The sequence below is a fragment of the Mytilus edulis genome, chromosome 4 (genome assembly GCF_963676685.1).
Source record: "Mytilus edulis chromosome 4, xbMytEdul2.2, whole genome shotgun sequence".
Classification (NCBI taxonomy): domain Eukaryota; kingdom Metazoa; phylum Mollusca; class Bivalvia; order Mytilida; family Mytilidae; genus Mytilus; species Mytilus edulis.
The window spans coordinates 86024379-86051700 of record NC_092347.1 but is presented as its reverse complement, the minus strand read 5'-3'; the positions used below and the strand labels follow the sequence as shown (position 1 = coordinate 86051700).

The window sequence follows — 27322 nt, the reverse complement described above, 5'->3', positions numbered from 1 at the left end:
CCTTACCCTACATAGTCAATACTTTTGCCTATTATATAACCTTACCTTTTATAGTTGATAGCTTTTCAATCATATGATCTTACCCTATATAGTCGATAGTTTTAGCTATTATATAACCTTACCCTATATAGTTGATAGTTTTCGCTATTATATAACCTTACCCTATATAGTTGATAGCTTTAGCTATTATATAACCTTACCTTATATAGTCGATACTTTTAGCTATTATATAACCTTACCCTACATAGTCAATACTTTTAGCTATTATATAACCTTACCCTATATAGTGGATACTTTTAGCTATTATATAACCTTACCCTACATAGTCAATACTTTTGCCTATTATATAACCTTACCTTATATAGTTGATAGCTTTTCAATCATATGATCTTACCCTATATAGTCGATAGTTTTAGCTATTATATAACCTTACCCTATATAGTCGATAGCTTTAGCTATTATATAACCTTACCCTATATAGTCGATAGCTTTAGCTATTATATAACCTTACCTTATATAGTTGATAGTTTTAGCTATTATATAACCTTACCATATATAGTTGATAGCTTTAGCTATTATATAACCTTACCCTATATAGTCGATACTTTTAGCTATTATACCGGTATAACCTTACATTATATAGTTGATAGCTTTTCTATTATATAACCTTACCCTATATAGTTGATAGCTTTAGCTATTATATAACCTTACCCTATATAGTTGATAGCTTTAGTGATTATATAACCTTACCCTATATAGTTGATAGCTTTAGCTATTATATAACCTTACCCTATATAGTTGATAGCTTTAGTGATTATATAACCTTACCCTATATAGTCGATAGCTTTAGCTAGGTCTGAGTCATTGTTAATATCATTGACAATACCCCAGCCTCCATCAGCAGCTACGATCCTAACATGTTGTAAACTGTTGTTATCTAAGACTTTCCTCAACAGCTGAAATAAGAGAAAACAATTTGTCATAAGTCATTAGATGATTGAAGTTGTTACTGGTCACAATGTTTTAAATATTTATCTTTTCTTTTTTTTTTTAAAATGGCATGCATAATCATTTTAGGTTCTTGTGTATATTTCGAAGTTTAGTATGACGCCCATTATCACTGAACTAGAATACATATTTGTTTAGCGGCCAGCTGAATGACGCCTCTGGGTGCGGGAGTTTCTTGCTGCATTGAAGACCCATTGGTGGCCTTCGGCTGTTGTCTGCTATATGGTCAGGTTGTTGTCTCTTTGACACATTCCACATTTCATTATCAATTTTATAATACCAATCTGATTGAAATTAAATCCTTAAATTGCTCCCGTTCTGTTAGTCAATCATCATGTCCTTATCACTTATACCACATTTTAGCTTCGTTTGTTTATGTTTCCTTTGTTGCAATGATTTTCAGTTTCGCAAGCCTGTATTTTCCTGTAAAATGCTTATATTCCTAAGTCGTCGTTTTATAACATCAGGTAACTCATTCATAAAAAAAGCATATGAAGTGGGAGTAAGATTGGAACAACCCAGGCAATATATTCACATTTTCCACGGGTGTATACTCAATGTGTTTGAAGGACGACATGTTAGAATTGAATAAATAACTCCCAAATGTGAATCTGGAACTAAAATATTGCATTTCAGTATATCATTCTTTAAATAAATAGATACCAGCAGACAGTAAAGATTTTATAAGATGAATTTTATTAATTGATGTCTGCAAAAACTAGAACAACTTCTCTATTCCCAAATAGTAATACTTTTTTTCAAAATTAAACATAGAAAAGAAAGGATTTACGTTTTGATTTTGAGGTCTCATTGGCAATTATATCATCTCTCCTTATTTTCATATACTGTGTATTATTAGTATTGATATGTACAAATATTTCACATGTACTAATTCTTTAGAGATTGAAAAGCTTTCTTTTCCAGATGACCATCATGTGTATCTCAAGTTCTAGATATAGATGTCCATTAGATTTTTAGATAATGAGAGTCCATAATTACCTTAATATATTTCACATCATATGCCTGTTCATTCCAAATCTAAAATACATAAAAAAAAAGGTTCAAACAATTTTATCACCACAATCTGTAAAGTAATACCTATGTTTAGCGTAATACACCTTTCAGCAAAACCAAACAAAAAACATCAAAAGATTTGAGAACACATATTAATCTAAACTGGGAATGAAGGGCTGAGAATTTAAAAAAGTTCATATTTATTTTCTTATGTATATGGTCATCTACACCGGAATTTTCTCTTCCCCCCTTCATGTTTTAAGTTTTATGTGTTAATAATTTCTTTAAAGATTTTCTAGGCTGACTACTAGTGTTGTAAAGTATAAATTATAATTTGCCCATACATCAATTCAATATAGTTTATGACTTATATATAGTTATATATTTACCCCAATAAAATCAATAGTTAAATTATGATACTTCTTGGCGCCAAGGACCCATTTGAGGATATAATTAGCTGGTAGTTCTATGTCTGCATATGGATCTCTTGTTCCATTTCCTATCCACCCTGGCCATGCCCACGGTAGTCCATATAACAAAATATTAGGATTTCTCTGGAATTAGTAAATCAAGTTAAAAGATATCTAGAAATATACATACCATTAACATTTAATTGATAAACAATTGGTACAAAGCCAGTATAATTATTAAAAAAAATCATCATTGAATAACACCTGTTATAAAAAACAAATCTATGGGTTTGAATCCAAAACTCATGGAAAACATAAAATGAATATATAAATGAAAACACAGTTTTTAGAACAGCCTTCAAATATAAAGTATGTTACCTAACTAAATGTTTAAAGTAAAATAACATATAAAAATTCAAACCCTTTTAGCTTCTTTCATCAACCACCACTCATATCCTCTATTATAATTTTCATCCCAGCTGTTGTGCATGTGGGAAGCCTCTGTTCCTTCTAAAACAACAAATTTTATAACATGACAAGGGATATACAACTTTATTCTGATTTCAGTAATGTGTCCATCCCATAATTTAACATTTGAAGAGGTGGATTATTCCTGTCTATTGTTGGAAATGAATATGATCACAAAGAGGTCTTCTGTAGGAGAGATACCTTTATAACTACCATTTTAATAGTATAACCATATGGAATCCTATTATAAATTTTTCATCCCAAGCTTCTTGTAATAAGTGATTACATCTATATATCATGACTAATATAATACTCTAAAGTGAAAATTTCCAGTACATTTTTTTGTGAAACAATGTGTGCTTCTAATTTTTCATATACTTCAAACTTTGCTAACAGTTTGACCTTTAACAAAAGTAAATTATTATGATTCAGTTGTGATGTAAGTTTCCATTTCTTCCAATACTTTAAGACTGACAAATTTTCCAAAAATTCCATCTGTTATATATATCTATATGTACCTACATATATATCTGATAAGAAGTTGACAATAACAATACCTGTGCTTTGAGCATCTCCACCAATCTCTACTTTCAGAAGATGTAAACTGGCTCCAAAATTAGGCTGAAAATAAGACAGTTACATTTGTATTACAATTGTACTATGTTTTAAAAAATACCCAACTATATCATACAAAATTATGTTTTTTTTTCTTCTTATAAATCTACAAATGAAATCCTTTTTTATGGAAAGTGGTTGCTGATACAAAAAGTAATGTGTATATCTCTGAAATGAGACAGCTAACACTACAATACGTGCATAAAAACCCTGAATATTTTATCAATCAAAATTGTACTTTTCAACGTTTTATAAATCTATAAGTCTGACATGGAAAGTGGTTGATGATACAGTTTTATAAGTCATTATGTAAGTATAAGGATGTTTTGCAATGCTGTCTCATTTGTAACAATTTAGTGGCAATCAAAGTTGTAGGGGAATTTCATTTCCTTGATGTTCAATGTTGATAAACATTTTTATTGAAAACAGTAACTTATCCCTACTTGCAAGGGGAATTCTAAGTGCAAGATGAACTTATGCTAGTCTTTTATTGTCACACATGTTTTTAATATATTGTTTGCATGAGCTCAAGTATGTTATGTGCTTTAACACCTTTATAAACTCATTTGAATGCCTGTTTTTGAGGTGTTCAGTTCATCAAATAAAGAATTCCAAAATTCTGATGAACACCTCTCATGGGGAATGTCCCCAATAGATTGGGGTAATCATAGTAGTTGACAGGTCTGCTTAACAAACACATTAAAAAAAAAAATTATTTCTTTGAACTACCCTCATGAAAATATTTTTCTGAATTTTTTCTGAACTCGATGCTGAAATTTTACTGAACACATTTAGTAAACCCTTTTCTTAAAAATGCCTGAATTTGGCACGTTCCAGCAAGTTTTCAGCACATTTTCAGTAAAAATTCAGCAGTACATTTTCAGTAAATATTCAGCAATATTCAGAAATAATTCAGCATTAATTCTGAATTTTTCTGAACACCTTGCTGAATTTTACAGAATCTATTAAAAACCTTTTGCTTAAAAATGTCTGAATTTGGCACATTCCAGCACATTTTCAGCAAATTTTCAGTAACAATTCAGCAAGTCATTTTCAGTAAATATTCAGCAATATTCAGAAATAATTCAGCATTAATTCTGAATTTTTCTGAACACCTTTCTGAAATATTCAGAACCTATAAAAAACCTTTTGCTTAAAGATGGCTGAATTTGGCACATTCCAGCAAGTTTTCAGCAAACTTTCAGTCACAATTCAGCAAGACATTTTCAGTAAATATTCAGAAAAAATTAGTATTACTTCTGAATCTTTCTGAACAACTTGCTGAAATATTCAGAACCTCTTAAACACTATTTTCTAAAAAAAAACAGCTATAATTTAACCCGTTACAGTGGGTTTTCAGCAAATTTTCTGTTAAAGTTCATCTAAGACTCTAAAGGTAAATTTTTTAGCATTTCTTTCTAAAATGTTCAACAAACAAAACAATATTTAAGCAAATATTCAGTAAAAATTTGAATTAATCTATACTCAGCCAATATTCAGTCTTCAGCTATTGTTCAGGATGGGTTCAGACCATTTTCAGCTTTAGCTTACATTTTTCAGGAAAGGTTCAGATGATTTTCAGTTATAATTCAGGAAAGTTTCCATGGGTATTTAGACAATATGAGCTTTTTAATATTCTGTCTGAAAGGCACTATTTATCCAAAACAAATAAACATTATTTAAGAAATACAATGGTGTCATATGTGAAGTAGAATAATTAGTTGTGTCTTTGTCTTTTTTATTATTGCTTTTTATTTTGTGTCTTATATAGTTGCAATCAGATCAGTCAAGCCTTTTACAACTGATGATTAGTTTGTTATGTTGTGACATCAATGACCCAGCATTGTGACATAAGAAATTTATGAGAAAGTGGACACATTTTGAAGTCGGTTATACATAATACAGTATAGATTTTGCCCATTTTAATCTTTAACTGACCAGTAATGACCGTTTATTATATCTCTGGGTTTTTGGTTTTTTTTTTATCTATGAATTGTTTGCTCAGCATCAATCATGCCACATCTAATTATTTTTATATAATAAACTTATAATTGTCCCAAGTGAAAGCTTCCATGCTGCTGTTGATACTTGGGCCAAGTATTGTACACAGTTAGGTTACCACAGGAAAGGAGCACTACAGTAAATCTACATGTAATCTCACGTCTTTCACTTGAAACATTTCGTATATATGCGTCTTGTTCTATTTTTTCCTGTCCTTCAACCCTTTGAAATTTTCTTGCATTAATAGGGAAAATCATCAAATTGAATCCAATTTCAACGGCCTGATAATTATTTCAAATAATGTGAATCATGAATTGTTCATGAACTTTTAATTCTATTAATTCAGAAATTGAGAATCATTTGTATATTAAATAACCAGATGCTCCGCAGGGCGTAGCTTTATACGACCGCAGAGGTTGAACCCTGAACGGTTAGGGCAAGTATGGACACAACATTCAAGCTGGATTCAGCTCTAAATTTGGATTGTGATTAAATAGTTGACACAGCATAGGTTTCTGACACAGAATGAATGTGTTCTAATGAACTTAAAATTTTTGTTTCTCTTAGAGCAATTCACTATGCTGTTGAACATTGTTGAATATTAATCCTCTCAAAAAAATGTTTGAAGAAATTTTCTTTTTTATTTATGAAATTTCAAATGAGAAAAATTGAACCCAATTTTTTTAATCACATCCCCCTTTCCCTTATTCCAAAACTAATCTCAATTAAAATTTCTAATGGAGTTTGCAACAATAACTACTCATTTAAATACATCATAAAATATTAAGATGTAAAAAAACTGCTTGTTATCACTGAATGGTAAAGATTATTTTAATTTATCAGTTGGTAGTAAAAAGTGAATATACATTGTATATTGTATATAACAAAGATTTAAGTTGATTCTGGACAAAGAAAGATAACTCCAATTAAAAAAAAATCTTGCTATTGCACAATATTTTGCAATTAGATATTTCTTGCTTACTATTCTGGACAAAGAAAGATAACTCTAATTAAAAAAAATTTTGCTATTTCACAATATTGTGCAATTAGATATTTCTTGCCATTGCGCAATACTGTGCAATTGAAAAGACTTGCTATTGCACAATACTTAATATAATAATTTTAGATCCTGATTTGGACCAACTTGAAAACTGGGCCCATAATAAAAAATCTAAGTACATTTTTGAATTCAGCATATCAAAGAACTTCAAGATTTCAATTTTTGTTAAAATCAGACTAAGTTTAATTTTGGACCCTTTGGACTTAAGTGTAGACCAATTTGAAAACAGGACCAAAAATGAAGAATCTACATACACAGTTAGATTTGGTATATCAAAGAACCCCATTTATTCAATTTTTGATGAAATCAAACAAAGTTTAATTTTGGACCCCGATTTGGACCAACTTGAAAACTGGGCCAATAATCAAGAATCTAAGTACATTTTTAGATTCAGCATATCAAAGAACCTAACTGATTCATTTTTTGTCAAAATCAAACTAAGTTTAATTTTGGACCCTTTGGACCTTAATGTAGACCAATTTGAAAACGGGACCAAAAGTTAAGAATCTACATACACAGTCATGACAGTTAGATTCAGCATATCAAAGAACCCCAATTATTCAATTTTGATGAAATCAAACAAAAGTTTAATTTTGGACCCTTTGGGCCCCTTATTATGTTGGGACCAAAACTCCCAAAATCAAACCCAACCTTTCTTTTATGGTCATAAACCTTGTGTTTAAATTTCATAGATTTCTATTTACTTATACTAACGTTATGGTGCGAAAACCAAGAAAAATGCTTATTTGGGTCCCTTTTTGGCCCCTAATTCCTAAACTGTTGGGACCTAAACTCCCAAAATCAATACCAACCTTCCTTTTGTAGTCATTAACATTGTGTTTAAATTTCATTGATTTCTATTTACTTAAACTAATGTTATTGTGCGAAAACCAAGAATAATGCTTATTTGGGCCCTTTTTTGGCCCCTAATTCCTAAACTGTTGAGACCAAAACTCCCAAAATCAATCCCAACCGTTCTTTTGTGGTCATAAACCTTGTGTCAAAATTTCATAGATTTCTATTAACTTAAACTAAAGTTATAGTGCGAAAACCAAGAAAATGCTTATTTGGGCCCTTTTTGGCCCCTAATTCCTAAAATGTTGGGACCAAAACTCCCAAAATCAATACCAACCTTCCTTTTGTGGTCATAAACCTTGTGTTAAAATTTCATAGATTTCCATTCACTTTTACTAAAGTTAGAGTGCGAAAACTAAAAGTATTCGGACGCCGGACGACGACGACGCCGACGCCAACGTGATAGCAATATACGACGAAAATTTTTTCAAAATTTGCGGTCGTATAAAAATCAGATTATAATATATGTAAACTTCTCTTTCTTTCTGTATTAATCAAAATTGAAGTTTCAGAGCTTCAAACTTAGATCAGTTCAATTTCTGCTTGAATTTCAAAAAGTTTCTGTGGAAGATGCAGGACTTTCACCTGCAAGAAAATACAATCCACAAAGAATCCAATGTCTTACTTATTTTCTAATTCAATATAAATTATGATTTTTTCATAATGCCATTTTTTTAATTGATTGATTTAATATCATGAAAAAAAAAAAATTTTAGAAGGGAAGCGAAAAAAAGTATAAAATTTCTTAGAGTTTTCTGTATTGAAAGGTGCAGATCCATGATTTTGTTAGAGGAAAGGGCGCCCCTTTTTTTAATGATCAATGCATTTGTCGATTTGAATTGGGACATATAGTTGCCGCACCCCCACTTTTTAAAATGTCTGGATCCGCTCCTGTTGGTGTGAATACTTGTAAAAAGTCTATGCAATTATCATATATATGAAGCTCCATATGTGGGACCCTGGCACCCTGTATCTGCCATTGATTGATACTTTCATAAAGAAAAGCAATGTGTCATATCTAAGTTCAGGTTAGGGGCACAATATGGTTCATTTCCGAAATCCTGCTTTTTATGTATTTTTTTTCCATTATTCCTCTCACATCTGACATCCTCCCCCTCACTCAATTCCAAATCCCCACAATGCCCTATAATTCACATTCCAAAATTTGCAAAAGCATGCCCCCCCCCTTTTTGTCCCTCAAATTAAAAAAAACTGCTGGTTCCCAAAATATGGTTCATTTACCAAATCCAGTTATTTTGTAAAAAAAAAAATCATGAATTCTCTCACATTCTCCCCCTCCCTTTGTTCCATATTCAACCCCTGTATCTCACATACCCAAACTTGCAAAAGCATGTCCCCCCCTTTTTCTTTTTTCCCCATTAAAGTAAAAAAACAGCTGGTTCCTACAAAAAAACAAGGGCATTCCCCTTCCTCCTCTGATTTTCTCTAAATACATGTAAGTTGAATGGTCAGTGCATAATGATGTGCACAAGTTCAATACATAATTTCAAGGATTTTCTTCATTTTAATTTATTTTCTGGTGTTGACTTTCTCAAAAATGGTATTTATAGATTGTCTCAATAAACTTTTATCTTTAAATATGATTTAAAATTAGCAATAAACATTTCAGTTCAAACTGTAATATACTTATCTGATAAATATAGCCATCATTTCACAAATCGTATTTAGGGCGCCTAAATAGTTTTTTGTTGACGTAATTTATTATGTGTTTCCGGTTCAGAAAGGTTTCACTTATTAAACTGGTATCTACTCTCTACGAACATAGTGTAGTAGCCAGCAGGGGACCAGCTCAGATCATGAAAACGTTTTAACTCCCTATATAATTGACTGTACTATCAGTGCTTGTAAATAACACTGTATTTACAACACAACGATTGACTAATCTGATATTTTTCTTAGTTCTTTTTTTTATGCCGAAATACAATTAAGTAAGGCATATTTAAGAACTTGGAGAGAGATTCAGAAAACTTCTTCTACAGATAAAATTAACACTGGCAGTGCACCAGCAAAAACGGATAGGCTATCGAAAAAATCGCAAATAATTTCAACGTAAGTTCCCTTTTCAAATTTTGAATTTTTATAAATACTTCGACACCAAGACACATTGACACCTGGCAAGACCTCCGGTGTCAATATTTTAATATAACATAGGTACTTGCTGGTATAATTTTAGTATGCCTCTCAAGTCTTCATATAAATGAATTCTAGACATTCCGGCACCTTGTCAAATCGGCACCGTTATATACAGTTCGGCACCAAGTCAAATCGGACCTGGTTAATTCGCCCCCAAAATTAACAGATTATGTTTTGCAAGTTGGGGAATCAGGACTTTTAAAGAAAGGAAATTTATTGTAGAAAAAACAAACTTGTTATAAATTGTAATTGATATAAGATCTTCAGTTTTTAATGTGATTATCAATCATAACATTATTAATAGTGTACTCATGACTTTAAATAGAAAGCCAGCTTATTATTGTTTATCGTAGATTTCACAGGTACCTGTGGACATGATTACATTTGGGTGCCCCTGAGTGGGAGAATCTTAAATGACAACCCCCCCTTTTTTTTTGGTATATGTAGTTAATGATTTTGAGATTTTTTTATTTGTTTATATAAACTATTTTCACTTCGAATATATTTTGATTTTACTGATTGGCTAATATCTCAAAAAGATACAACCCAAATTCTTAAACTTTCCCTTAAAAATCATATGTCACAATGCTTATGTTATATTAATTACTCTGCTCTAAAAATTAATTGTTTACGTTGTAAACGCCAATTGACTGCAGATCAACTCATGTAATTAAAAAAACAACTTCAGTTTGGTGGTCTTTGGTGTACATGTATTCTGCTCTGGTCTGATATAAAAGTTTGAAAAATATTTTTTATGCCCCACCTACGATAGTAGAGGCCGGTGGCATTATGTTTTCTGGTCTGTGGGTCTGTTCGTCTGTCTGTTTGTCCGTCCATTCATCTGTCTGTCCCGCTTTAGGTTAAAGTTTTTGTTCAAGGTAGTTTTTTATGAAGACTTGAAGTCCAAGCAACTTGAAACTTAGTATACATGTTCCTAATGATATGATCTATCTAATTCTAATGCCAAATTAGAGTTTTACCTCAATTTCAAGGTCCACTAAATATAGAATATGATAGTGTGAGTGGGGCATCTGTGTACTGTGGACACATTCTTGTTTGTATTATTTTCAGAAGATTTTCAGTATTCTGTCTGAACAGTTCAGCATCTGGCAAATCTGTTCATACAAGCTCTTAGAGCTGTTCTGAACAGTTCAGCTTTCTATCATTTAAGAAAGCTTTTTTTTTAGCTGTTTTGAACAATTCAACACTGTCTGAATAGTTCAACACATTTTCAGATGTCTCTCTGAATAATTAAGCAAGTATTTATTCTGTTCAGAATGATTTCAGTATTGTTTCTGAACATTTCAGGATCTTGAAAATCTGTTCAGAAAGTTTTCAGGGCTGTTCTGAAAAATTCAGCACTGTTCAAAGATATCAAAAAAATTTCAGCATAGTTTCAGATGTTTGTCTGAGGAGTTCAGCAATAACTGAACAATTCAGATTATTTTCAGCTTCAGTTCAGCGATGTCTGAATTTTTCAGCACAGTCTGAACTTTTCAGAAAATGTTACAGCACTTTTTCAACAAATCTGAACATTCCAGTAAGTTTTCAGTATTTGTTCAGAATTTGGAAAAAGTGCTTCAGCACGTTTTCAGATCCCAAAATTTGGTTCAGCATGCATTCAGCTAGGGTCCAGAACCTATTCAGCAAAACTCAGCAAAAATTCAGACATTCTTTTTCATGAGGGTACACATAATAGTTTGAAATTTACTGAGACCTAAAAATAATGTAAACATCAAATATAAAACATGTCAAATGAAAGAATTTAAATTTCATTCAACAAATTTATTTTTCAGTGGATCGTTAACTTTTATATTATGTTTAAATGAGTCTGAAGAACATGTACATAATTGATGAATATTTATCATGTATATAGAAATTTGTTCACCAAACACGTATTTCCTTTGATGTTCAAAAATAATAAAAAAATCCATCTGATGTTCCAGAACCCATGATCAAATAAACACAAAAAATCTTTGGCAGTATAAAAGAATTATCTTTGAAACTCCAATAAATCAACTTCAATACATGTACATATTCAAAATGAGAACATGTTAATTGCAATATATGGGGCTGATATTTTCATTCAATGGATAGCTGAGCCAGTGATCTTTCCGTGGCCTTTTAGGATCACGGACCGTACATTTTATGTTATGCTATATTTCTTGAATGTGAACTTTGATGCTATCTGAATAGACCACTTTCGAGTTCATCCGTCACCGGCAAAAACTCGTCAATTATACACGCCTTTATGACGTCATTTACCAGATAGAGGGGCTCGCCTGTATCCCTGCACTATTTACGTTCATCAAGCGTCTTAGTGATCGTCTTTGTGCAGGATAAACTAGAAATAATGGTTGCTCTGTAGGTACTTACTGACATTTCCCTAATGACAGCAGTGTTGATTGTCAATTTTGAGAATTCAATTTGCCGAATAATTCGTACAATATAGAATTATAGTTTTCCAACCACTCGCTCAACATTGGAAGGAAGTGACGACGCCCCCAAACGCACAAATGACGATGATAAAGGCGCGTATAATTGACGAGTTTTTTCCGGTGACGGATGAACTCGAAAGTGGTCTATTGGTTTTGACTTAAAGATAATGTTATGGATATATATACAGTGTACATGTGATGCTATAATTTTTAGAAATAAGATGGTATTTTAAAATTTCCCATTTACCATGATTACTAGGATGCTAAATGAAATATCAGGAAGAGAACACAAGTTATCCTTGAGTTTTAATTATTCTTTACAATGGAGTACACAAAAAATGTAAAAAATCCAAAACAATTTTTTACTTATAAAGTCTTATTTTCTTTTAAATGACAATAGTTTTAAACTTGATTTGATCATTTTCTTGTTTCTATTTGTTGCTATAGTGTTGTAATTTGGCACCTTACTTTAAATAAATAATCCAAGATTTCATTCCTCTGCTGTTCTGGGTAGTTTTGTAACAGCACTGATGTTGCCTAAAACATAAAATCGACAATTATTTTACACATTTTTTTAACAGCTTATTCTTATCGTGTCTTCCACATTCCGTAATATTTACCATTTAACTTTTTAATGTATCGGGTAAGTTAATCTCTTTGGGGCATTTTAAAATAATTACTGAAACTTTAAGGCTTAGCACTAGTAAGTCAACACAAATACACAGATGGAGCACAGGCACTTGTCCTATCTTTATATATAAAAATGTATACTATAGGTAATTCTTTTTTGAGACAAGTGTTTGTGAGTTTGTTATAGAAAAGGTAATTTAATTACAACTGATTATTCACTCTTTTATAAGGCTCAATTGTTGTTACAGTTATTTAGTACCATTAGGTATAGCTGTAGAACCGTAACTCTAAGGTCCTTATGTTATTTTTTGACTTTTTGCTGACCATCTTTGAAAAACAATTGGAATTGCGACCCATGTTTAGTTCACACTTATTTCCAAAAAGAATATTGTTAAAGTCCATGCATAACTTGTCAATATATATAATTCATTTTGTTAGACATTTTTCTAGGATATGACATACCTAATCATGTTTGAATAGTCATTTCCTTAACACTATTATCAAATAATATTTTGAAATAGATTTCCATAGCTCTATGGTCCACAAATAGTAAAGAAAGGACATAAGAGCTTTAGTTTCGTAGATACATTACGTACAATATACTTTAAATCTAAAAATTATTGCAAGGTTTTTATTAATGTGAATAATGCTACTATTGAGTATTGCTATTATTATAAAACAATCAAAAGACAATCAAAAAGATCAAAATTCAGCAGATCAGCAGATTTATTTCAAAGTAAAAGGTATAAATTATAATGTACTCCTCCTCCACTGAGGCCTCCTATGCCATCAAATCGTCTTCCTAATCCAGAAGTGTCGTCAACAGGGTATGTCACTTCTTCAGCATAACTATTTGTGCAAAGGTAACATAAAATACAACAAGCAACCGGTGTCAGAAACATTGTCAACAAACACTGTAAATCACATGATCTGACCGGAAGTGGTTATGCAAATTAAAAATGTTCTCAAAGAGATTGTTCACTCATGGAATATTTAAAAAAAACTACTAAGTAACAATTTAGAAAAAAATAAGATAAGTGGACAACAACGGACACTTGTCTCTGGTTTTTTTTTATCCACTTCAACAACCATTTTTTTCACTGTTAATTTTGAAAAGAATTGATATATTTTGATTCAAACAATTTCTAATAAAAAAGGAAAATAAAAGCATCTAACAGATCAAGAAAAATACTCTCAATATGAAAAACAAAAATAAAGGAACTGTTCCTTATTCAAATTGTTCCATCCTTAATTTCAATTGAATTGTTCTTTCATGTTTCTCTTATTCTGAACTGATTTATTCTGTTCCTGTTGTGTTCCTGACCCTTTGATTATTTTTGTGCTATTTTCACATTTCTTGATCAGTGCAAGGATTTGTATACAAATCCTTGAGCAGTGTGAGAAAAATATCTCTCCTCACTAGTGAAAAATCTGTTATTGGCAAATGATTGGTCAAAATTTAATTGTGATGTTAAATTTTCATGGTTTCTTCTAAATTTTCCTAGTGTGATGTCATCAAAATTAGCGACAATGTCTGATGAGTGATTACATCACATAAATAGTACACAACTTTCTTCAGATCTTTGAAAAGGAAGAACAAAAATCATTAGAGAAACAGATTCCACCACTGTATCTCGTGTGTTACGATATTTCTCCACTCTCAACAGTTAAATTTTAATAATTTTAAAAGCTCAGCAAGCTTCGCACTTTCAATATTAAAATTTAACTGTCTCGAGTGGAGAAATATCGTAACATACTCATTGCAGTTGTGGAATTTATATTTCTCTAATACTTACTTGATTTATCCTTATCCTCACCTGTTGATTATTTTTATTTAATCATCATGTGCTATGTTTGATGTCAGTTCTTCATTGGTCAAAATTTGATTATGACCTCAAAAATTTTCTTGCTCTCCTCTGAAATTCCCATTGTGACGTCATGAAAGAAGGAGATCATGCCTGATGACGTCACATAGAAAGAATATATCTGTTTGCAGATCATTCGAAAAGAAAGGTTACGTTTGTCCTTATATTGGCTTAAAAACATTAGGTTAAGTTTGTCCTTATATTGCCTTAAAAACATTAGAGAAACAGATTCCACCACCAAATCTCATACAATATAATTTTTAACCTCTCTCGGCTTACACTTGATGCAGTGGTAGAATCTATATTATGTGTCATCTTTCCCCTTTATAGCATTTTTATGTTCGGTTTTAATTGTTTTAATTGTATAAACTTCAAGATTTTTAAAGTCAAATCAAAATAGATTGAAATGATTCATTTAACATTATAATCATATTAATGAAGGATATATGTTATCGCAAAATATTTATAGATAATTACATTTCATATTTCTTTTTTTTATTATTGGTGATGTTTTGTACACTTTTTAGGTGTTTACAGAATTATATTTTATACATTTATTGAATATATGGTTGTCATATAAATTATGCATTGTAAGTTTGAACACAGACAAATAAACAAACATACATATTACTGTACTATGCATTCCTTGTACCAAAAAGACAAGTAACCACAACCAAATAACTTTGTTGGTACAATTGTAGGACATCTTTTGTGATATGGATGCATGTTTATCATTGTCATTTTATCTCATCACCTAACTAGTAAGTATTAGCCTCACAAATAAGTTTTAGAGGCAGATAAACAATAAAAGCGCTGTTCCTTTGCTTTTTGTGAGCTTTTTTTGTTGTTGTTTTGGATGTACTGATTTCGTGTCATAGATAGATAACCTATATCCAATTTTTTTTCTATAAGATAACAATCATATGTAATATTACAACAACAATTATCATTAAATTACATTTCTGAAGGAATAATTGAGGTACTGTAACTTTAATTCTTCTAGGCGTTTATGCCTAATGGGATGATGTAGGTTTTTATAAATTAGACAGAAAACAACCAACACAAAGTCACAAAAGAATCAAAACATACAAGTGTTAACATATGATTGTCAACAATAAACAATAGGTGAAGGTAATGAGGAATAATTGTTAGAAGTGCTAGAAGATCTAGAATGAAATATAATCTGAACACTCTTTCAATACTTGTCAGATGTGACTTTCACCTTAAATTTGTCTAGGGGCAAAGTAATGAAACATCTTGGATAATAATTGATATCAAAACAGGTAGTATACATTGATTGAAGGTACATGAACAAAGTGAAATATGACATGTATCAAGCAATTGTTATAATACAAATTGAAGCTGTGACCAAGGTAAGAACTTTAGCAATCTTTTCTTAATCTATATTGTTGATAGCTCTCTGACATATACTTCACTTTTAAGACTTTTATTTATTACTTATGTAAGTGCTTGTGTGTATCTCGCATTGTTATTTTACCAAAATGTATTTAAGGGGCATAATATCAATATTTTAACTGTGTTCATATTTGTTAAACGAGGATTTCACAAGTTATGAGCACTTTCTAAAGATTACTTATATTACCTTTGTTTATTTATTTTGCTCATTGTTGAATGCCTTATGGTAAACCTGACCTTTAAATGTACAACATATTTTTGTTATTACCTTGTGTTGTTGGATTTGTGTCTCATTGCATTAAACAGTTATACTCCTACATTTTAATTTATTTATAATGACCTTTGATGTTTCACCATGGATTGGTTTACGTACATCAGTAATTTGAGTAATCAAGAAATTTTTGATTTTTTTTTAAGACAGACTGCCTTTTCCTATTAATGTATCCTATATTTTCATTTCAATTTTTCTTTTGGATTTTGACCTCTCAACGTTACAGGCAAAATAAACAGTAATGCAGTTTTAATTCTCAATTTTTATTTACGTATCAGTATATTGTATATATTTTGGCTGTACTTTTGCTACTTTTCTGTGTTCTATTGCTAATGTTTTTGGACATTTCATTTCGCACCAACTGATTGGATCCATATTAGCACCTGAAATGTAAAATTAATGTTAAAAATTCAATCAAACCTGCCCACTGAAATATGCCCTCTAAATAATTAGTTGTCTGTCCTAAAACAGGAACCTGTTATCCAACAGTTTTCTTTTCTTTCTGTTAACTATATATTGTTTTTTATTAATTGTTGTAGTACATGTAAAAATCAGGCTGTTATTTTTTCTCTTAAATTGTTTTACATTTGAATGTAGTGAGGCCTTTATTAGCTTACTTTATTGTTAATGGTTAATCTCAATGTTGAAGGCCATACAGTCACCTGTAACTATTAACATCTTTGTCCACTATTCCTATTGTTTATTGATAGTTTTTTCATGAGCATCATACAATATCTCCTTATTTTTATATACTAAACGATAACTGACTAATTTATTGCATCAAATTGAATACCGTTTATTGATTTTGTTCATGGTTTTGGTCTTTACATGAGGCAGTTTAATCTTTGCTGTATAAATAAAAGTACATGTGGTATGTATTTATTTTTAGACTCTTATGGCATTGTTCAATGGATTAAAGTAAATGAATGGATAAAATATTGTGTAGGATACTTTTCACAGTAAACTGTACGCTGTAAAAAAGAGAAAGTAGAAGAACACATATTTTCCGATATGCAGTATCATATGAATATCACATGATCATATGTTTCATAGAAAAAATTTCAAATACACATACAATAAATGTGATCAACGATTCAACAGATGGACAATAGTTTGAATTATTGGTTTTAATTGCTAAAACATGTATGTAATTCGACTTAAAATTGTTTTGATAAAAACAAATGTGAAAATCTGATCGTAAATAGCTACAACTAGATATATCTAGGAAAAAGGTTTACCTGCTTCACTTGTAGCCATGACAACACCTAATTCATTTTCTGCTGTAGTTAATAAATAAGAATGTGCATCACCTAGAGATAACTGAGAAAAGTTAAAGAAAAGGTAAACTAACAGTTTAATGATATTATTTGTATGTTTCTCTGTGTATCTTTTGCTTTGTAGGGATCTAAATCAAAGAGGAGGGCTGAGCTGAGTTCTAAGAAATCTAGCTTGACTACATTCCCTGTATTAAAACTTTTTTTTTCTAAAACAAATATGTCCTTTGGTAGTACTTGAAAAAAACTCAAAGTCTTAGGAAGACTGCATGCTACAATTTGAATGAGGTACCACAACCCATGCACTCAAAATAACATGTTAAAATAAAATCAATACTAATGAGAATGGCTCATTTTTCATATTCTATGTACATTGAGAAAAAAAATTTGTAAGGGTTCCGTGGAACCCACAGTCTCGCCTACTCTTTCTGTTTATCGCAAGCTCAACAAAAATGACGAAACAAATCAATAAAATATTCCTGTTGATACTATCTTTTGATTGTAAGAAGCTTCTGTCCAAGTTTGGTAAAAATCCAGGATAGTTTATGTAATAAATGTTTAAAAAATTTAACTGCACACTGAATGTAATGTTAACTAGAAGAAAACAAAATGTCCTTCTAGATACTAGCTTTTGATCATAAACAAGCTTCTTTCCAAGTTTGGTACAAATTCAAAATAGTATAAGAAAGGCATTAAAATTTTAAAAAGTTAAACCACAGAGTGAATGTGTTGTTTCGCAGCAAATCTAAGTCACTTTAAAAGTAAAATACAAAAAAATGGATTTATTTAAGAAAAAAATTCCTTCTAGATACTAGCTTTTGATCATAAACAAGCTTCTGTCCAAGTTTGGTACAAATCCAAAATAGTATAATAAAGTTATTAAAATTTAAAAAGTTTAACCACAGAGTGAATGTATTGTTTCCTGGCAGAAAATCTAAGTCCATTTAAAAGTAAAATACAAAAAAATGGATTTTTTTTTTACAAAATTTACTTCTGGATACTATCTTATGATCATAAACAATCTTCTGTCCAAGTTTGGTACCAACCCAGGATAGTTTAAGAAAGTTATTTAAATTTTAAAAACTTTAACCACAGAGTGAATGTAATATTTCCCGGCAGAAAAACTAAGTCTATTTATAAGTAAAATACAGAAAAAATGGAATTTTATTTTTACAAAATTTACTTCTGGATACTATCTTTTGATCATAAACAAGCTTCTGTCCAAATTTGGTAGAAATCCAGGATCGTTTGAGAAAGTTATTCAAATTTCAAAAACTTTAACCACAGAGTGAATATTTGTGACCGCCGCCGCCGACAGAATGTAGGATCGCTTAGTCTCGCTTTATCGACTAAAGTCGAAGGGTTGACAAAAATGAGTGTCACTTAACTTATATGCAAATAGAAGAATGTGGTGCTGCATACTCTCATGCATTTTATAGTAAGACACTTTTTTTTAAAAAGGATACAACTCTTGCAACAATTATATCGCCTGGTCTGAATGACTTATACATCTCAACCTGTAATTACAAATCTTTAATTAGCAAAATGACACATCACACACAAAGTTCATGTTAAATCTGTTTGCTGTTCTGCTGTTGTTTTATCATCTCTTCGATGTATAATCCATGTCTACTTTTATTCATTTTAAGGAATAAGTGCCATTAAATTAAGAAATAATTCATGGAAGCCATAGATTTGTTGGAAATTTACACATGGCCTGGGCCGTGATATTCGAATTTTATCCTGAGCGTTAGCGAGGGATAAAATTAACGAATATCACGGCCCAGGCCATGTGTAAATTTACAACAAATCTATGGCTTCCATGAATTATTTCGATTCTAATAGGACAAATACGATCATTAAAAAACTGAAGCGATGATGGGTATACCGTGTGTGTGGCTGATCTATTTTACCCACTGTTCGATAAATGTAAAACAAATCTAATAAACCTGCATGAATGATTTCTTAACTAACCGCTAGAAAAAATGTGATTACTTTTTTTACTTCTCAGTAAACCCAACATTTGCAATTTTAGATTTGCATTTTTTATCGTAAGTTACCGTCAAATTCACTGTTGACATGTTGTAACCAAGGAGCCGCCATGTTGACTTGCTGAAATCAGTAAATGTGCGAATATTGCAATAGAACAGAAAACTAACAACACCTACCTCAATACTTTATTTTAATGCAATTTTATCCGAGTTTAGAAGGTAAACGCAATAGAAAAACCTTCAGCTTTGACGTTTTCATTCGTATGACGTCATGTTTTGAGATGACGTTCATGCGCAAAAATCATTACTGGAATTTCGCGGAATTTTAATTTGTTTTGTTTTTGTCCATTTTTCCGTTCTCTAATGTGTAAATTCTTTTTGTTATGCATCAGAATCAGAATAAATGTTCTGTAGGGTTTTATTCAATTGTAATTGTTAACACAGCGAAATCCACAACCGTTTACACATAGGTTACGATACATGTGGATTTACGTGGGAGGCATATTTAAACAGCCATTTGTGTACATCTTGGAGTCTGCGCTAAGTATAGATATATCGAGAATTTTATCACGGTGTTGTTTACAAAGCGAAAGAAGCACGTCATATTAGAATAAACAATAATGCACAATGTATTAAAAGAAACCCCTTCTTTGATAGATGTGATAAATGAGAACTAAAAGTTTAACGTGACATAAGGAATGAACATTTTGTGAGATGAGATTGTCAAAAACCAAGATGTCTTTATGTACAGTGTAAGACAACAATGTAATGCCATAGGTATATACAAACAGACAGTTTGATTGTTACTTCAATATATGCGAGACTAACGACAGATTTTGCTTTGCCCCTGATGTTGTCTCTTGTACATTTTTGCATTGCCTAGTGAGTTAATGTTTATAGGAAGTACACTTTGTTGTTAAATTGTCATGAGGCATGACTACAACTATTCTGTCTAGGCAACATTATTAAATCATTAACAGTACTTCAATGATTTAGGTGATAGGTCACATCAATGATTGGCCTACTGATAATGACACTATAGCAAAGCTTGTTCTATGTATCATTTAAGCTCTGTGTTTAAAGCTATGCAATACCTGTCAAAATCATAAAATCCATAAAATTTAAAGAAAAGTATTCTTATTTCTCCCCTTTAATTATATGCTTGTGGTCTTTCTTTTCAAGTCTAGAAAGACTTTGTTTGTTTGGCTTCAATATTTAGAGAAATATATTAATTTAGCAAAATGGTAGCATTTCATTTGTGTAGGTTATTCTGATATAATTTTTTATTTTTAAGAACTTTTGTTGTAAGGTTCTGTCATGTTGATATTTGCCAAAATTTTCTTAAATCATAAAAGTTGATAAAATTCAAGATCTGTGCTAATATTTTACCTTATCTTTTTCTGTGGCTCTAACATCTTCCTTCCTGTAAATATTTGATAATTTTGATTCATCATGTTAACATTAAATGGTATAAATCAACAAAGATTCCTCAACGAGGGTATCTGTATCTGTATCCAATGAATTTCTGCCAATATAGGCACACCTCCGTTATATGGAGTAAAACAATATCACCAGCCCAGTAGTCAGCACTTCGGTGTTGACACGAATATCAGATATGGTCATTTTTATAAATTTCCTATTACAAAACTTTGATTTTTTTTTCGAAAAACAGGATTTTCTTATCCCAGGAATAGATTACCTTAGACATATTTGGCACAACTTTTGTGTAATTTGGGTCCTCAATGCTCTTCAAATTTGTACTTTTTTGGCTCTATAACTATTTTGATCTGAGCGTCACTGATGAGTCTTATGTAGATGAAGCACGCTTCTAATGTATTAAATTATAATTCTGGTACCTTTGATAACTATTTACTTAAAGCAGTTAATATTGTATTTTAAGAAGATGTGATTTTTTTATATAAAACAAGTCATACAATGAATTTCTACCAAATAAACAAAGCGATGTAAAACCACTGTCCCAGGTTAGGTTGAGGCTTGAAAGCAAACAACATGTTCAACCCCACCACATTCTGTACGAGCCTGTCCCAAGTCAGGAGCCTGATTTACAGAGGTTGTTATTGGTTGCTATCTTACATATTTTTTTTCGTTTAGTTTTAGCATAAGTCAGGTCACTGGCGTTTTGTTTAATTTGTTTTACATTACCGCAAGTGATGAGGGGTTGACTAATTGAGTTTTTTAGAGACATATTCCTCTATCTGTTACCTGATTTGTCCTCTGAATGGTTCCCTGAGACCTATCTTTCCTACACTGAGTATCAAACACTTGCAAAACCTTGGATTCACATTTGTCACCTGTAACAATCAAACATGAGGAACAAATTAGATCTTGTACAAGGGAAATACAGACGTTTTACAGAATGGTTGCATATACAAAAAGATGTTCAAATACATTAGTTATTAATTTCTTTTTTTGAAAGCAAAATGCAAATAAATTCAATCTTTTTATAAAACATCAATTAGATTATATATGGTATATAACAAACTTACCAAAGTTGCTGTTCAAAGGGAGATAACCACAGTTTTGTTAAAGTTTTTGGTGATAAATTATTTTGTTTTATATCTCTACGATGGAGAAGTGGTATATATTGATAATGTACATCATAGACACTCAAGTGTTATGGTTATGTTTAGGGTGTAAAAAGAAAATTGTTTTTTAAATTCAGTATCAACTGAAGAGGAAAAAAAGACCAAAAAAACTACTCATTTAGCTGTACATGGATATAAAATCTTTGACTCTCTTATATCAATTAGACACACCTACCCTAGCTGTAACTACAGCATCCACTGATGGTACCACATTCTGTTCTATATCTCTCTTTACTTCAATTAACACCTTAAAATTTTAATATCAGAATAAATCAATTTTCTGTCGTGTACAATTTGGTCAATTATAAATCTTACATTCCTACAACTACATCATTCTGATCATGTTCTGTGAAATAATATTATTCTATGATTAATGGCATTCATAATTAGACTAAATGACAAATGAGATACACTTTATTAATTCTGTGGTAATATACCTTTACAATACATATATTGAAACTAGTATACATATTTTTAAGGGGCCAGCTGAAGGACACCTATGGGTGCAGGAGTTTCTCGCTACATTGAAGACCCATTGGTGGCCTTCAGCTGTTGTCTGCTCTATGGTAGGTTTGTTGTTGCTTTGACACATTCCCCATTTCCTTTCTCAATTTCATACTTTCATCACTGTAGAGCTGCTAACCAAGTATGAAGTCATTCTGTTCAGTAGTATAAAAATTGTGATTAAACTATTTGCTGTTTCTGTTCCAAACCATATGCGTATCTGGACCATACACGTATGGTCATGACCATATGTGTATTCTCATATGGTCCGACCATATAAGTATAATACTTTTGTGGTTATTAAAGGGCTGGACCATATAGGTATTTTTTACCTGATTTTAAGTTACATTATAAAAGTTTCGATAATAATAAAACTTTATCTAAAAAAAAAAAATAATGGTTACATGACAATGTATTATTTTTATAATTCAAATACTACGTAAAAATTAAATATTGATGCCATAGATAGTTTTCCTAGCTAATTACAATTATTCTTGCATGTAGGCTTGGGGTGACATTTACTTCCACACGGTAACTCTTTTGCATTTGCAAGTCTTGGATGTGCACAATCCTTTTCATTTACACCTTTTTTTGTGATCGAAAAGCTAGCCTTTTTGTAGATAGCTGCGTACAGTGGTATCAAGGACTTGGGCCATTCCGATATATCTAGGATGTTTTTTAGAAGCTCTAGATCTCAAATATCGTAACATGACTGCAATACACAATATTCAAAAACAATATTAATTTCCATGAGTAACTTCTTGTGTAACCATTCATTAAGAAATTTTTTGAATTTATTTTTCTAAGTTGACATATTGCCATTCACTCGTAATAACAAATCGGTAATGACCATCAGTAATGACCATCGGTATAAAATGTGTTTATTATAGTTTTGACAAGTAAGTAAAATTAACTAAAATTAACTATGCGAAACTAATAATTTTTATTTAGCTAATCTTTTTATTATTATATAATAATGAAATTACCTATATAATACGCGTATGGTCGGAACAAGGGAATATATACCCATATGGTCATGACCATAAATGTATGGTCCAAATTCTCATATGGTCCAAAACATTTACATCATAGTTTTTTTAGTTTGGTGGACATGGTGGGTTATTGTTTCATTGCTAACCATACCACCTCTCCTCATTTTTATTTTATAGGTTCTCATTCATTAAGAATTGGTGATATTTGGCTGGTTTGGTTAACTTATATTTGCGTAATCATTGTTTTTTGTTTTTTTTAAATAAACAATGATATTTGTTTATTTATTCCAACCAAACAGTGCTATTTTTACCTGTCCATCATCTGTTTTATCTGTTTTTAGGTATCCAGCTATACTGGAGTATATAAACCCATTCCTTTGATAAGTACCATTTCCAGCTGTTGTACCATTTTCAATGTGACATATTCTTTGACCTTGCATAAATATAAAAACAAGAAAAGCATTACTTTCATGTAATTTTAAAGGAATTTGCCTTAAATACAAACGTATAAAATAATATTTTTTATAGAACAGATGAAACCATACTGAATTTTAAGTTGGGTGACATGAAGTGGATGGTACATTTGTATCCTGTACATCTTTTGTAAAATGAAAATAAAATCCTGTGAAAAGTATTGTTTATATATTATCTGGTCTGGAAAAATGGGGTAAAATCTCTAATTTGGCATTAAAGTTAGAAAGATCATATCATAGGGAACATGTGTAGCAAGTTTCAAGTTGATTGGACTTCAACTTCATCAAAAACTACCTCGACCAAAAACTTTAACCTGAAGTGGGACGGATGATCGAATAAATGAACAGACGCACAGACCAGAAACATAATGCCCATAAATTGGATTTCAACTTCATCAAGAAGTACCTGGACCAAAAACTTTAACCTGAAGTGGGACGGACAAACGGACTAACACACAGACCAGAAAACATAATGCCCAGTAAATGGAGCGAGCATAAAAATACTAGAAATTGTGTGTATTGGCTATCCCAACAGTTATTCTTATCTATGAATCAGCACGGGTTTGATGTGGGTATCTTCATTTTGGCATTTACTTCAGATATTGATCATAAAATATTCTGACAATAGCAGAAATGATTTTCAAAAATTTATAGAGACAATTTAGATTTAGAATTTGTTACTGCTGTGACAGGATTGCTTCCTTTAGAAAAACTTAAGTAGGTACTTAACTAGTCAGCCATAAGCGGTTGAGCTAAGGAAGTACTTCTTTAGCCCAGTGGGTTAGCGCGCTGCCTTGTAACACAGAGGTACCGGGTTCGAGTCCCGGTGGAGACAAGCAATTTTGTAATGAAATTCGTGCTCTCCGGTTACACTGCCATACTGTGTATTTGATTTAGTCTGATTTATATAGGCACTGGCTACGGTTACATGGAAATGTAACAATAATAACAAGTGAAACTGCGAGCTACTGCTCACTGATGATACCCCGCCGCAAGTGGATAATATTAATAGTGTAAAAATATGCAAGTGTTCGGTAAACAGGAAGTTGTCGAGTGATGAATCTGAAAACGCATCACACGGTATAGCTGACTTATAAAAATCCTGAAACCAAATTTCAGAAATCCTTGTATTGTAGTTCCTGAGAAAAATGTGACGAAAAGTTTTAACTTGGTTATCATGTGTATCATACAAGTGTTCGGTAAACAGGAAGTTGTCGAGTGATGAATCTGAAAACGCATCACACGGTATAGCTGACTTATATAAATCCTGAAACCAAATTTCAGAAATCCTTGTATTGTAGTTCCTGAGAAAAATGTGACGAAAATTTTCAACTTGGTTATCATGTGTAAAATCATACAAGTGTTCGGTAAACAGGAAGTTGTCGAGTGATGAATCTGAAAACGCATCACACTGTATAGCTGACTTATATAAATGTTGATACCAAATTACAGAAAGGGTGGATGTGTAGTTCCTGAGAAAAATGTGACGAAAGTTTCATGGGACGGACTGACTGACGGACGGACGGACAGTCAGAGGTAAAACAGTATACCCCCCCTTTTTTAAAGCGGGGGTATAAAAATATTATTGTTACATTGGAGACTAAATACCGGAATGCATGGTCGGGTAAGGACCTGATTAATTACGAATGTAACAATAAATATTGAGGCTACGGTTACATAGCGTTATTGTTACATGAACTTGAAACAGCAATGTACGATGGGACTTGTAAGATGGATGTACTAATTTATAAAAATTGATGACGTTTATTTTATATTTACAATACATACAATTATTACATACAATTTATTTATTTTTGTATTTACAATGACAGTTTCTACATATCCTGAGTAAGTGGTTTTGGAGCATGTTTAAGTCCGATGCATTTTTGATGAATCCACTCCAAGCAGCCATCACACACCAGTGATGGGTATCAGGTCCGTTCGCGCCCAATATACTTTCGCACCCTACACGTTCGCACCTCGCACGTTCGCACCCAAGGTCCGTTCGCACTCTACACGTTCGCGCCCAATTTTAATTCAAATTCCAGTTGAATAATCATTGTTGTTTTTAATTGCTTTCGTGTAAATACTGAATGTATTTATAGCTTGGTATGAGTAAAAGATTGAAGATTATAAATGAAAAACACAAAAGATAATTGTTTTTAACAGCTTGGTCCCTTTAATCTGAAACAATGAAACAATAAAATATAGCAATACACTATTATAACCAAAACATGATAAAATTTATTCAAGACTAAAAAAAAAACGTAGTCAGAATCTCACTTCATTTTGAAACAAGTCAATGAAACAAAGTTATAGTAATACACTAACCAAAACATGATAAAGATTTATTCAACACAAAAAAATGCTGTATCACTTTATTTTGAGACAATGAAAACAATAATACTTATAAGAATACTACTTGATTACAAAGTTAAAATTGGGCGCGAACATGTAGGGTGCGAACGGACTTTGGGTGCGAACATGTAGAGTGCGAAAGTGAATGGGGGCGAACATGAGTGGGTGCGAACGTGAATGGGCGCGAACGGACCCGGATTCCCAGTGATGCCGCATTACGAACGTCTGTATTGCATACCGTGCAATTCTATTCTGCAATATTCCTTTTAGAAGATAAGGCAACCTTTAATGTTTGCCATGCTTCTGGTGAGAAATACTTCCTCATCCAATATTTTGGTTGAAAGCATGTGGTATAGTTTCATGTCGTCTTTCAATATGATCGCACTGCCGTCCATTACGGATTTTAGGTTTACCTCAAATTTCAGTATCCAACTTAGCAGTTAGCAAACCTTGCTTTTGATATATCATTTTTTTCAGAGTTCGTTCCTATAGCTGTAAGAAATTTTGTCTCCGATGTAACAATAATATTTTTTTTATTGTTACATTTCCATGTAACCGTAGCCAGTGCCATTTATATATGGGGACGAAAAAAAATCCATAGACTTCGTCCCCATTCCCAGGTAATGCCTGCCTCATATTAAATCACATAAAATGATATGTCTTCACTTGAAAATTAATTGCTTATGCTTTTGTGCGTAAAAATTTTAATCTTTACTGTAAAATATGACAGGAATCAGTTGAATTTGAGCATGTTTACCTGGAACACAAATCCTGGGCGCAGACATATTGGATTGTTCTATTTCATGGGTGTGAATGTTTTAAGTTGGTGTAGGATTTGTCATTTTTGTATTGTTCACAATGAACAGTTAGACTTAGTTTACAAATTACTTCTTTATTTGTTTGTTACAATGTATTTTAA

General features: G+C 31.5%; 2 protein-coding genes across 4 annotated transcripts in view; both read right to left on the bottom strand.

Annotated features, from left to right (window-relative positions):
- Positions 1-13597, bottom strand: part of LOC139520856 (galactocerebrosidase-like) — a 38323-nt gene extending 24726 nt beyond the window's left edge. The window contains exons 1-7 of one of the 3 annotated variants that reach the window (XM_071313852.1): positions 13415-13597; positions 12492-12560; positions 3458-3521; positions 2854-2942; positions 2412-2576; positions 2008-2046; positions 829-956 (exon numbers count right to left, since the gene is read on the bottom strand). In XM_071313852.1, coding sequence (XP_071169953.1) covers positions 829-956; positions 2008-2046; positions 2412-2576; positions 2854-2942; positions 3458-3521; positions 12492-12560; positions 13415-13555 — 695 coding nt within the window. In that variant the 5' untranslated portion in view covers positions 13556-13597. The remainder of the gene's footprint in view (positions 1-828; positions 957-2007; positions 2047-2411; positions 2577-2853; positions 2943-3457; positions 3522-12491; positions 12561-13414) is intronic. The other 2 variants (XM_071313854.1, XM_071313855.1) reach the window with 2 other exon arrangements.
- A 2855-nt stretch (positions 13598-16452) lies between these two features.
- On the bottom strand, positions 16453-27266 carry LOC139520855 (exosome complex component CSL4-like). Its single transcript, XM_071313851.1, has 8 exons — positions 27161-27266; positions 23884-24005; positions 22252-22323; positions 21694-21782; positions 20860-20893; positions 18946-18996; positions 17444-17525; positions 16453-16588 (listed from the first exon to the last, which is right to left on the bottom strand). The coding sequence occupies exons 1-8, from the start codon at positions 27186-27188 to the stop codon at positions 16473-16475; spliced, it is 594 nt and encodes a 197-aa protein (XP_071169952.1). The 5' UTR covers positions 27189-27266; the 3' UTR covers positions 16453-16472.
- Positions 27267-27322: the final 56 nt, after the last annotated feature.